At 37.7% G+C, this 13,289-nt stretch overlaps 1 protein-coding gene and 1 long non-coding RNA gene across 2 annotated transcripts; both read left to right on the top strand.

Moving 5' to 3' along the window:
• The first annotated feature begins 3,543 nt into the window (after positions 1 to 3,543).
• LOC110916254 (DEMETER-like protein 2) lies at positions 3,544 to 7,217 on the top strand. Its single transcript, XM_022160988.2, has 7 exons — positions 3,544 to 3,820; positions 5,562 to 5,666; positions 5,805 to 5,895; positions 5,992 to 6,157; positions 6,766 to 6,848; positions 6,926 to 7,010; positions 7,122 to 7,217. Exons 1-7 carry the CDS (start codon positions 3,544 to 3,546, stop codon positions 7,215 to 7,217), a joined length of 903 nt encoding a protein of 300 aa, XP_022016680.2.
• A 1,316-nt stretch (positions 7,218 to 8,533) lies between these two features.
• Positions 8,534 to 8,909, top strand: LOC118488413. Its single transcript, XR_004884634.1, has 3 exons — positions 8,534 to 8,653; positions 8,740 to 8,776; positions 8,849 to 8,909. It is a non-coding gene; the product is annotated as an uncharacterized LOC118488413 (long non-coding RNA).
• The last annotated feature ends 4,380 nt before the right edge of the window (positions 8,910 to 13,289 follow it).

The following is a 13,289-nucleotide window of genomic DNA, read 5'->3' as shown; positions in this document are numbered from 1 at the left end:
GAAGCTGTGATAATGTCTATTACTAACATCAAAATAATAGACTTAGTTAAAATTCTACTTAAATGAAGACAAAACAGCTTTGGCCAGAAATGTAATCATTTAAGCATATGTGCAAAGTGGTTGTAACAAATCAGCTTTGGCCAGAAATTGAAACAATCACTTTAGTTATGCACTTGCTAAGTATGCCATCTATGAAAGAATTAAATCAGCTTTGGCCAGATATTAAAACATTCATGCTTATGATGCACACTTAGCATAGCTTTCGTAATACTTGAATGATAAGTAGATGTATCAAGTCAGCTTTGGCCAGAAATGATATATCAAAAACTCATTCAAGTTAAGCTATTCTGGTTTTGCAAAACATTATCTGATTCTGATTATTTAACTAAGTAAATTACAAAACCATTTATTTAATAGCAAACTACCCGTTAGCCCGAAATTTTTTTTCTTTAGTTCACATTTAAACAGCTTAAAATAATGAGGTTTCGAGTCGCAACCACGGTCTCGAGTTATGACGTTATGGTCTCGAGTCGCAACCTTTGTCTCGAGTTATGACGTTATGGTCTCGAGTCGAGACCTTTGTCTCGAGTCATCACGTTACGGTCTCGAGTCGAGACCTTTGTCTCGAGTCAGCACGTTATGGTCTCGAGTTGTAGACCTCTTGCTCCCTTATGATTTCGAGTCGAGACCTTATGGTCTCGAGTCGAGACTGATGGTCTCTAGTCGCAATCTGATGATCTCGAAACTTCCTGTTACAGCTGTTTATTGTGATAACATAACTGAAAATTCGAAATCTAAGGGATTATGAGATATTATTTCCTGTTTTAAAATGATCTAATTTTATCAACATGTTTCGAAAATATGGTAACTGTTTATCTAATAACAGTTTCGTATAAAATTAAAAGATAAATTTAGATCAAATATGGAAAAAACACCCATTAATCCTAAATCATTCCAAAACATAATAGAATATTCGAATTTTCTCATGAACATGATGAACCCTAATCATAAAAAAAAATTCTGGAACCCGAAACCTGAAACTTTTAAGACTTCTAAACAGATTTCGGTTAAAAACATAATCCAGTTAATTCGGTGAACATATAATTAATCTTTTTCCCGAAAACAGAGATCTCGAGTCGATCTCCATGACTCGAAATCGGCTGTTAGGTTCATAAGGTTTCAAAAAAATTCCGTTTTCCAAGTTTCAATCCCAGAATTATGGATACGAAAAACTGAACTGACTAATCAACATATGCTCTGATACCACATGTTGGTTCAGTTCTGTTTGTACATGAAGGAAAACGATAAAACATACCTGTCACTGCAGACAGTGCAGAGGAGAATCCAGTGAGAGAAGACGACATGGAGTTCGACATCTTTTTCAAAGTGATCTGGTTCCTCCTTAGGATGCTGACGGATGATGGGAACTTAGAAACCGAAAAGGGTATTGGTTAGGAGAGGAGGTAGATGTGATGATGTTATGGCTAATGGGGTGTGGGTAATTGTGAAACTGAGTAACCCCTTAACCTCCACATAATTCTCCTTATATAAGCACCCAGGAGGAAACCCTAATTAGTTAATAAGGGTAATATGGTCCATCAACAATTACCAACTAATTATCTTAATATGTTATTATATATTTTGATCTCTATAATGTAAATGATTATGATGGCTATAGATTAAATATTAATGCATAATATATTTAATCTTACATGTACAACTTTCAAGGAAGATGGACACACGTCACTTAAAAGATACATGTTAAAATGAGGGGAGACTTATTAAGTTGCACTCTTTTTCCCTCACTAAGTTTTGTCCAATTTGGGTTTTTTCTAAGGTTTTTAATGAGACAACACACATGATCCAGAAGTATCATGAGAAGAAAGTACGCGTTGCACTCTTTTCCTCTTAGCTAAAGTTTTGTCCCACTGGGTTTTCCTAACAAGGTTTTTAACGAGGCAGCATCTCAAAGCGTATTAAGTTGATAACCAAGAGTGAGTGTTATAAGTATATTATTATATTATATGGTTATCAACTCCTAGAATAGACCGATTTTTTCTCCAAGTTTTCTTCTCCTATATATACTACATTGTATCTCTTGTATTAGACAGATCTATCAATAAAATAACAGTCTCTTTCTCCCTACATCTTTTTTCTCTAATTGTTTGCTATTAGGCTAGTAGGTTGTTGTTTTACAACAGGGTGTATATTGTTATAAATATATTTTTTATAAATTTAAATTAGTATATTAAATTAAAGGTTTATTCATTATATATTTAACAGTTCATAACTTTTACTATACACTTTATAGCTTTAAATTTTTTATCTGTTAGATTTCCACTCAATGAAAATAATTCATATATTAAGCTTCTTTTTATATCACTGGAGTTACTCAAAAAAGTTTTATTCTTAAGTTACTCAAATTGCGTTTTGAGTTTCATTATTGCCCAAACTAAAATGGTTTTTTTCATTTGGTGAACCAAAATGTAGTAAATCTATGAGTCAGCAAAGTTTGATTTTCTTAAAAACAATTGTATCGGGTAAAATAAAACAGAAAAGATAATTTAAAAAGGAAATATATGTGGTAATTTTTTTGAGTCGATTTAACAACAAAAAGATATGACTAAAAATAAAAGATAAAACATGATTTTTTTTTTTCTAACAGCCAACGAATCCTCTAAATAAACCATTAGCGAAATTCATCACATCAGGATATACTCGCCTTCGAACCGGGAAAAACCCTCACCTAGGGCCGAAGCCCGTGAACACTCGCCCGAAGGCACGACAGTGCGATGAGGTAAAACCCGCTCAGTTCAAGGATCGAACTAGCGATCTCCGCATACTCGTCTAGTCTCCCATTATCACCAGGTGTCGCAGAAAATAATGTTATGAACATGAATTAAACTTAAGTTCCTTAAAACAACAAGTCTCTCACATATCACTCTACCACCACCTCATTGGCAAAATAAAACATGATCAATGTATAAATATAAAAAGTTCAATTTATTATATATTTGTGTTAAAAAAGTAATCATTATTTGATTAGTGGAAGCAAAACGTGAAGACCGGTCACGTTAGCCGGCCCGCCACCACTGTCCCGGTGATGTGGGGGGCGTCCCCCTCGGCTGTTTTTGCAGCGACCTCCCGCGTCAGAGACTAACGTTTAGAGGCGAGAGGGCAAGGGCTAACCCAAGTGGGTAAAGCAGAGTAGTCCGGAATCGAACCGCCGCAGTATGGAAGCAAACATTTCCCCCACTTTAGCCACTGGGCTGCGCCAAGCAAACATTTGATTAGTGACACTTCAATTTCTGATCTAAAACCTGTCACACAATTAATTACCCGAAGAGACACACTATGCCGCCAAAAATATTTGCATGTGAATAAGCAGCTCCATTGTTCATGTTCATCTGACTGGGCTTTATGCTTCTGCAAAGATGAAAAACCAACGTAAATTAACATAACATCCCTGATCCATTTTCATCAACCTATAATTCATTTTTTTTAACCTTTTGGTCGCTTTGCACAGGAAACACTCTTTCTAAAATGGGATCCGGCAACTGTACTCCACCACCGAGTACCAACTGTTCACCAGAAACTGATCGGAAGTCAAGCAAGAGGATCAAGACTAACACACCGGCTAAGTTCAAGCCAAAAGTTTCATGCAGGAGAGTTTTGGATTTTGGATCCATTCGGACAAAAACCATGACTATTTACACTAAAGGAGGTTATCGCTTTACCCGCCGAGTGAGGGAGTATATCGAACATAGTTCCTCTTCATCTTCGTCCAGTAAGAGAGGCCATTGCATCATCCGTCAAGTTGGTACGTACGTAGTGTTTTTAATGTGATACATAAGTAACGTAATGCGTTAAATGTGATACATTTTGATTATATTCAAGTGCATTATTAGTTCATTTCAATGTGTTCATAAGCATGGTTGCAAAACTCGCTAGGCGGAGCAGTGGTGGATTTAGAAAATCCGTATAGGGATAACGTTTCAAAAAATAGGGGTAACGAAATGGAAAAGCGTCAAATTTTTTCAAAATTTTCCACTACCGTCAGAGCGTCACCGGAACGTCAAGGGCAACGGAGGTTACCCCTTGTAACACTATAGGTCCGCCCCTGAGGCGCACTGTAGTCGGAGTTGATAGTACTCCTAGCGCCTAGACAAAGAGTATCCGGGCCTCGGCAGCCTACTTGTGGCGAGTATTCGGCCTCCTAGACCTTTTATTTACAACAATGCCCATATGTGTATGTATATATGTTTGGATTGACAAAAAGGAAGATTTTGCCTAAAAAAGGTATAAAAAGAAAATCAACACAGTGTATTTTAACACATCGTGTCTTAATTTTTTTGGCAAGGCACCATGTTTACAAAAAATAGAACGCTGACAGTATGCCTAAAAATTGAACATAACATGTGTTGATTTCATGTTTAGACCATGGGGTATGGTGGGGCGGGGGTTGGGGGCATGAGTTGACACGTGGAGTTCGAGCCCCCCCGCCGGTAAGTGACGTGTCCGTTGGGTATGGCGGGGCGTGGGTGAACCGCGTGGCTTGGCCACCGCCACCCGGTCCTTGCCCCGAAACTCAATGTTCGCCACCACCACCCGGTCCTCGTGGCTTAACTCACCACTCAGAACGGCTTCGTAGTAGGCTTTGAAACGATCAAGCTTCGGCCGTACCTCGCGCCATTTATGTTGGCATGCGTTTAAGTTGTGCCGGTCGTGTCCGACGTTATGTCGGTAGCTTGCAAAGGCTTCCGGCCAATATCGGGGTTGACCGGGTTGTCGCCCCTTCATTGCGCCAACGACGCTCGTGACGAGAGCTAGTTCTTCTTCGTGTGTCCAAGAGGCCATCGATCAAGTGGGTTGGGGTAGCGGGTTCGATCAAGTGGGTTTTGGTTGCAGGGGAGGAGCTTATAGGAGGCCGGACCGGGCCTCGGCCCGTGCGGTTTTTTCGCCTAGTAGTGTTAAATTTCAGGTTTTCGAGAATTTTTTTAAATGTGTATTGGTTCGGCCCAGGCTGATTTTATCTCCAAAAAACATCAGCCCATGCTAAGTTTTAGGTCAAGATCCGCCACTGTTTGGTTGGGGTAGCGGTGGACAGCCAACAAGATTGTTTGGGTTGGGGTAGCCGGTGGGGTTGGGGTTATATTTATAGTGATATTGACTGTGGGGTTGGGGTGACTGCTTGGCTTGGCCAAACGGTTACATTTTAAATTTTAAATGCCCCGATATGACATGGCCAACAAGCGAATAGGAGCCGGCCACATAGGATCGCTAGCCCGCCCCACGCCCGGCTTTAAACTCCCGCCCCTTGGGCCATGCCCCAACCCAAGCCCACCCGGGGTGGTGGCTTGGGCGTTTTCAGCCAACCCACGCCCCAACCCAAGCCCCATACCCCACAGTCTTACATTTTTTAACTGACATATGCTTTTTAGCATAACTCAACCCTATATAGGTGTGCGTGTGAGAACATGGATCTAAAGTATTGCATGTAAATTCATGTTATTTGTTTGATTTTAAAGTATTGATTATTTGATTATGTACATCCATAAAAGGTAACAAATGCAATGAGAAAGAGGAAGAAGAATGGTTGAAGGAAGAGCAAGAGTTATTCAAACAAAGAGCTTCATCCTTTATCTCGTCCATGCGTTCTGTTCAAGGTAATCACCATTTTCGTAATTTAACCTATACATGTTTTCATAAGCCATCAACTTATATTATAAATTTGCTTGACTGGATTTTAAAACTTTGCACTTAATTTGTCATCAAAGCGTATTGAAAATGTTAGATTTGAACAGGATATAGGCCTTTCATGCGCTGGAAAGGTTCTGTTGTGGACTCAGTTGTCGGCGTTTTCCTAACCCAAAGTGCATCAGACAGTTCATCAAGGTAAGTTTAGTTATAAGTTAGCCTTGCTACTTGATTCATATATTTGTTGTCATGGCTAATTAATATATACTTTAATTCTTATGCAATCCTGGTTAGTTCTGCATTCATGTATTTGGCTGCAAAATACCCCAATCAAATCACAACGGGAGACCACACTGAACATGCCATAGACTGGAACGCTGTAAGAACTGCACAACATTCTGAGATCTCTAATGCCATCGAAGAAAGAGGGATGAAGAACAAAATCGCACAACGAATCCAAGTAAGTAAGAGTACAAATATGTATGCGTGTGTGTGTAGAGAGAGAAGGGGGATGTTCATTTCAGAAGCAATAAGGGGGGTCGGGGCGCCCCATGATATCACCTTCTTCACGCGTTGATGCACGTTAAACACCGCCGCCGGCTAACATTTCCACGCGTGAACTTTACAACGCGTTTCCACGATCATGCGTTGAAGATTTCTCTCATTCCTTCTCCTTCACTCCTGCTTCCTTCTCTCCTTCACATGTGGTGAGTGATGGGCACCCCTAGTAAAATCCATCACTAGTGATGGAATGAAGCTCGATGACATGGCGGAACATGATTGGATATTGTGAGTGATGGAAAACCATCACTAGTGGAGCGCCCCTACCCCCCTAATATGTTGAGAAAGAGATAACCACATAATTAATTTGTACCTATTTCTTTCGAGTGTGGTACGGCCCATGTTTCTCTTTCCCACTACCTCTAAATTTATTTTATACACTATGTGTAAGTGTATTTTGTGGTTCTAGTGGTTCTTAACATCGTACTGGTTCTGAAAAGAATGCATATATATAAATATATATAGTTATATACTAATATACATAAGAGTGGGTGTTATGTGGTGCAGGAGTTCCTTCATCGCATACATGATGACAAGACTGGGCTTATTGATCTTGAGTGGTTAAGAAGCGCCACAGCTGAAGAAGCAAGGTAAGATTCCACTGAATTAATTTGGTGTAATCATGGTTTGATCCGTAAGCAAGCGAGTTGATTATATATACGTGTAGGCATTACTTTATGGAAGTATATGGACTGGGATTGAAAAGCACAGAATGTCTACGGTTATTGACACTACGACAACGCGCATTCCCTGTACGAATCTCTATTTTTATGAATAGTAATTTAAATTCTTAGTCTTCAATTTGGGATGGGAATGCCAATCATATGACGAATTGTAACTTCAATGGTTTGTTTCGTTACAAGGTTGACCGACATGTTTGTAGAATAGCAGTGCGTTTGGGATGGGTCCCGATTAAAAAGCTTCCTGATGGTGTTCTCTTACATCAGCTAAAAGAGTGAGTGAGAATCTCATTTCAGTTTTCCGTTGTATATATGGTTGCATTAATTTTCTATTATAACCGCTAGGTACCCTAATACGGATCATGTCCAAGAGTATCTTTCACGAAGGCTGTCTGTCCTTGATGTCGACACATTGTACGTAATTCTCTCTCATGACTAACTTATTCTACTACGATACCATCCGCACAAACTGATATGTGATGCAATGCAGACACGAGCTTCACTACCAGATGATCTCTTTTGGAAAGGTATGTTATAACCAATTAGATTTTGAACCAAGAACGGTCATTATATATATACATTTGTGAAAATAAAGAGAAAACCCAACCGAGAAGAATTTCACACAGGTGTTTTGCACCAAGAAGAAACCAAATTGCAATTCTTGTCCGTTGAAGAATGAGTGCAAGCATTTTGCTAGTTCATCGACAAGGTATTGTTTTCCCACTTGTTCTTGTTTACATTGCATACATCTTATAGTTGTCCTGATTTGCAATGTGATATCTTTTGTTCACTACTAGAAAAAGACCTTTAATGACACACAAACCATGACAAACTTATTTTATGCCACGCAAATGCGTGCCATCAACGAGTGTCATAAAAGCGTGTCATAAATACGCGTCATAAAAAGATGACGACACGCATGGTGTGTCACTAAAGGTCTTTTTTTAGTAGTGGTTATATTTTGATCATCTTTGTTTCCGTCGATGACTTCAGAGCCGTTCCAACGTTTTTGGAGGCCCTAACCAAACTACAGAGTTGAGGCCCTTTGAATGGGTATAAAGAAAATATCGGTTCTGTTTTTTTCCTTCTAAGTCTCAGTCGCAAGCACAATATCAAAATTCAAAAATTTAAAGTATCAATTAGGAATTTAGGGAGGACAATGATTAAGTGAATCGCAACATACAGAGATCACTATAAAAAATAGCCGTTAACCAACCTAGATTATCCTTGCGACACCATTACTTTCACGTCTAATTTTTCCTCAATTGGCAAAACAGTTGAGCAAAATGGGCAACTGCGATGTTACAGTTAGTGAAAATAACGATGGCGGCCTAAATTAAATGCGAATTGCAAATTGGTTGAAGTTGGAATTAAGCACTTTTATTTAAAAACTGGTTATTTATTTGGGTCTAATGCATAATACACATTATATATAAAGATTTTTAAAATATTTGGAGGCCCTACGCCGTTGCCTAGATTTAGAAGCCTTTAGGTACGGCCCTGGATGACTTGCATTATTTAAAAATTATATTTGAATCATGTTAGCACCAATACCTCACAGTTGTTGCTTAATGATGACACAGTGGCGGTGAAAACTCATTTGTTCCAACGACACCCAGTCAGTCTCCATCACCTGAGCTGGAAGATATTGAAGATCTTTGCCTCAGTCCTATGACTAGAAAAATTGCAGGTCGATCGAGGACAAAACACCAAGTGTAAGTATCCAATTTTAATTTATTTCTGTTTTTCTATCATTATGGGAATACTTGTCCTGATCGATCAGTGTATATGCGCAATGCAGCTACGAGCTTCAGGATACACATCCTCTTGTTCAACAGGTCAGTGGCTTCCGGTTTTAGATAGGATTTCAAAAATATTTGATATGATTATATACATGGTTTGTGTTGCAGTTAGACAAAAGAGACCAGAATGATAAAAACCCTTACTTATTTGTTGTATGGCCACCAGGTGGGTAAAATTGTTATTAACTTAAATTGCATCTTCGCAACCTTCAACTTAAATTGCATTTACTTCTTTGTCCTTCAGTTGAGGAATCGAGTGGTTCACAGGAAGAAGAAACATTGTTTGGAACGTTTTTGGTATGTGTGAAAGATCGTTCGATAATGAACAAAATAACATATATACAGACTTCAAGCTGGCAACATATACTTATGAATGAGTCGATTATTCTAATCTCCAAACTTGTTTTAGTTTAAAAATTTACACTATTTTGTATTACAAAATGGACACATATAAAATTGTTTGCTTGTCCGCCCAGCCCTGTCTGGACTTTTTCTGCCACTTCTAACCGTTGCATATAAACAGGTTCCATGTCGAACGGCCACAAGAGGTTCCTTTCCACTCGATGGAACGTACTTTCAGATTAACGAAGTAATTTCCCTTCTCTTTTAATTTGATTGATTACGTGGTACAATTAAATGGCATATAATAATACATATGGTTCATATATGCAGGTGTTCGCCGATGATGATACTAGTAAAAACCCAATTCCTGTGCGCAGGAAGTTGCTTTTGAGTTTAACCACAAACACGCTTTACTGTGGAACCTCTATCTCAAATATATCCGAAGGTAATTAATCTCCATATTTATTTTGAACAACCAATCTAATCTACTCTCTAATTATATATATCGCTGTCCACTGTGGGACTCGAACTCTTGACCTCATGGGGAGAGACATCATTTCCATATATATATGGTTGTGGAATTGGCTAAAAATGAGATTTTGCCTAAAAAGTCCAAAAAAAAAAAAGAATTTAACACATGGTGTCTTAAATTTTTAACATGTTATAAGCTTACCAATGTCATTAAAAAACCCCAACACAATGCCTAAAATTTAAGACATTTATGTGTGTGTGTGTTTGTGTGTATGAGGTGTAGCATATAGTAGCTGATGATAACTTCTATATTATGTAACCCAGGGATTTCATATGAGGAAACACAAGAATGCTTTTTGAAAGGTAATTTTAAGACCTACACATAACACATTATATATTAATTGCCATTATTTTCCCACGCACACTCTCGGCTTGACTTGATGTTTTGTGCAGGATATGTTTGCATCCGTGGATTTAACATGAAGACCAGGGAACCAACGTCTCTGCATTGCCGATTTCATCAACCTCATACCCAAACTAAAACCGTAAAGCCCAACAGTAAACCACGAAAAGGAACCAAGAATAAAGGAACAGATAAGTAAATTATATGTTTCTAAATACTGTAATGGAGGTTTTGTGTTGAAAAACATTCAATGTGTACTAGCCAACAACATGTTTATGACTTGTTGCTTTTGTGTTTTTATGGTTTTCAAGTAGGTGCAAGTTAGTGTAAGTTAAAAGTTGGTTGGACCTTGAAAAACGCGCTCCGCGTCGTGTAATTGTTTTGGTTGTGCCCCTACTTGTTTTTTCTAGTCCGAGGGGTAGTATATAAATTTTTTGGCTGTTCAAAAAAAAATTATGAAGTATCAAAGTATATTGTATTGTTCTTTCACGGTAAATCAAGCAACATCATCAAATAAAATTGAGTTAATGATTTGTGTATACAAAAAAAAAATATTAAGAAACTCAAATCACGAAAAAAAGGTAACAAAAAACTATTTTAATTAGCTGGTAACAAACAAAACTACCTTAAGCTTGATACGAAAAAAAAAAAACTATTTTAAGCTGGTAACATATATAAAAACTACTTTAAGCTTGATTTTATTAAAATGTACCAGTTGTTTACGTGTATATATGTCAAGATTTACTAATAAATAACCATTTTAAAGAAATTCATATATTAAACTTTTGATATGTAAAACACTTTATTATTCCTGTTAATTAATGCTGATCATGGTAAAAAAATCTAACATTAACTAAGTAAATATGGTTTTATAATCAATGATTTCATAGATGAGAATAAATTATTTTTCATGTACTAAATAGAAAAAAAAAAATATCTCGAATGGCTTTGAGTTAACATTTATGACGCTTTGGAATGAAAATGATTGTAGGCCCGTGCGGATATTTTCAAGCATGAAAATATGAAATCTTTAATCATTAAATCCTAAGGAGACCCATCTACCCACTTGTTACCATCGTCATGTTAAGTCATCTTACCTAACTTGTAAATACACATGGATTTTTGAAAACTAGTCTTCGTAACCTCTTTTTAATCTCCCACCAGAAAACCGATAATTCAGTAAATAGTAACAGCAGTAATGCAATTGACTTTCACTTTGACTTCTTACTCTTGATACATATTTGAAGAGTTCTAAAGAGCTTGCAGGAGCTAGCGGTATCAATGTGTGTATGTAAATACATAATTATGTTTTCTTCCCAAGTGGTTGAGGCCAAGTAGGGTGGAAAACCTGGAAGAGGCCAAGTAGTTACGAGCAATACCTCAGGTACACTGTCGCATTATAAAATTGATACCGGATACGTGAACAATTGAAACACATAATTGATGGCTAACACCCAAACAATGTTTATTATGAAGAAACTTAACTCAAAACTTCATACATCCCTACCAAAGTGATTTGGTATATATAAACTAACCTATTCGCGTTAGACTATATAACTAGGATTCTATTTAACTAAACTCACAATAATTATCTAAACAATTCCTATTCTAACTCAGGTAGGAAACTTGATAATTAGACTATAACTAAGATTATATTTAACAAAACTCACAATAATTATCTAAACAATTCATATTCTATGGATGTAGTTTTTAAAAGACTTAGTTTTACTATTCAAAAATGGGTAGCGGCGCAACTTGTTGCCCGTTTACCATCTATCTCGATGTAAATTCATAACACGTTTCAACTAATAGCAAAATAACTTTATCGAAAAAAATTATTAAACTGATTTGTTGGTATTTGACTTCCACTCACACACTACCACCTAGGTCGATCTTCACACAAATAGCCACAATCAACCAGGAATTTCCCCACGCCGCAAGTGTCCCGGGTAGGCCGAGTATGTTTTCCTGGTTGTAGTACTCGGGTGTGTGTGGTGAAGTTCTAGCCGTTGCCCAACAGCTTTTTAGTCGTAAACATTTAAAATATCATTTTTTACACTATGTACATGTGTGTATATATATATCACAATTTTTACACATTTTTACCACTCAATCTTTTCTACTCTTTATATTACTACTCTCTACACTTTTATGCCAAAAAAATATTCAAATGGAGGGTTCATTGTTGGTGCACTTGTGTCTGTACTTTGTCTGTATTCGGTCTGTATGTAAACGATGACCTTGTCAGTCCTGTAAGTTGACAAAGTCAACCGTCCTCCTGGTTTGACTTAGTCAACAGTTGAAAGATGTACTGTGTCGAAGGATAAGAGGTCGAAGGATAATGTGGATCCTTCGACCTCATCGAAAGATATGGTTCGAATCATAGACCTCGAAAGGTAATCTTTCGAGGTCCTTGATGATCTTTCGAATACTTGGTCTTCGATAGATGATCCTTCGGACCATCTATCAGATCCTTCGATCAGACATGCTAGGCTGGGTATATACATACCCATGCAGTGTTGAGTTTTAGACAAGGATGCACACAGAAAAGTCACACAGAGAGACACACAGCAGAGAGCATCCTGTCCGAAACACTCACACACTTTGAGAGTTTATAGAACATTTCTGTAAACATTGAGCTTGTAACCGAACCCTCATTGCATTAATACAAGTTGTGTTAATCGGTGAACTTGTGTGTTTGTTTCTCTACTTGCTACTAACTCGGTTTGCTTGCTAGCTGGGATTCCGCACTCGCTAGTAGGTTTGTATAACAAGGTTTAGGTTCGTTATCCTCCGTGAAAAAGGGACCTACAAGTGGTATCAGAGCCTTGGCTCTTTACCTTGTTTAAAACCGGGTTTTTACAAGTTTTGGTGTGTTGAAACACTTGGTTTTGCACCTGTTTTTACTTAGTTTCTTGCATTTTCTTTGAGTAAAAACGTGTCTAAACTAACCGGGAGTGTTTAAAGTGGGGTTGGGTAACTTAAAAACTTGTTTTTGAGTGTTTTGGTGATTTCCGGCATACTCCGGTAACTATTCCGGTCACCGGACTGTGTGGATAAGATTGTCCATATTTGGTAAATTTTCAGGTCATTTCAAAGTTGGTAGAAATCTGTGTCAGACCTTACCTCCTTTTGCCGAAAGTTGACTTACCAACCTGTCACCTTTTCACCAACCCATCACTTTGTGCCAGTGTGTCAGAACCTCTCGAAAGATATCCTTCGACCTCGAAAGACTATCTTTCGATCAAAGAAGGCTCGAAAGATTATTATCCTTCGACCCATCCTTCGAAGTCCGAAGCATATCTTTCGATAAAGGAATCTTTTCGAAAGACA

Source organism: Helianthus annuus, chromosome 16 (genome assembly GCF_002127325.2).
Source record: "Helianthus annuus cultivar XRQ/B chromosome 16, HanXRQr2.0-SUNRISE, whole genome shotgun sequence".
Lineage (NCBI taxonomy): Eukaryota > Viridiplantae > Streptophyta > Magnoliopsida > Asterales > Asteraceae > Helianthus > Helianthus annuus.
Note: the sequence above shows the minus strand (reverse complement) of the source record. Positions and strands in the feature narration are given on the sequence as shown.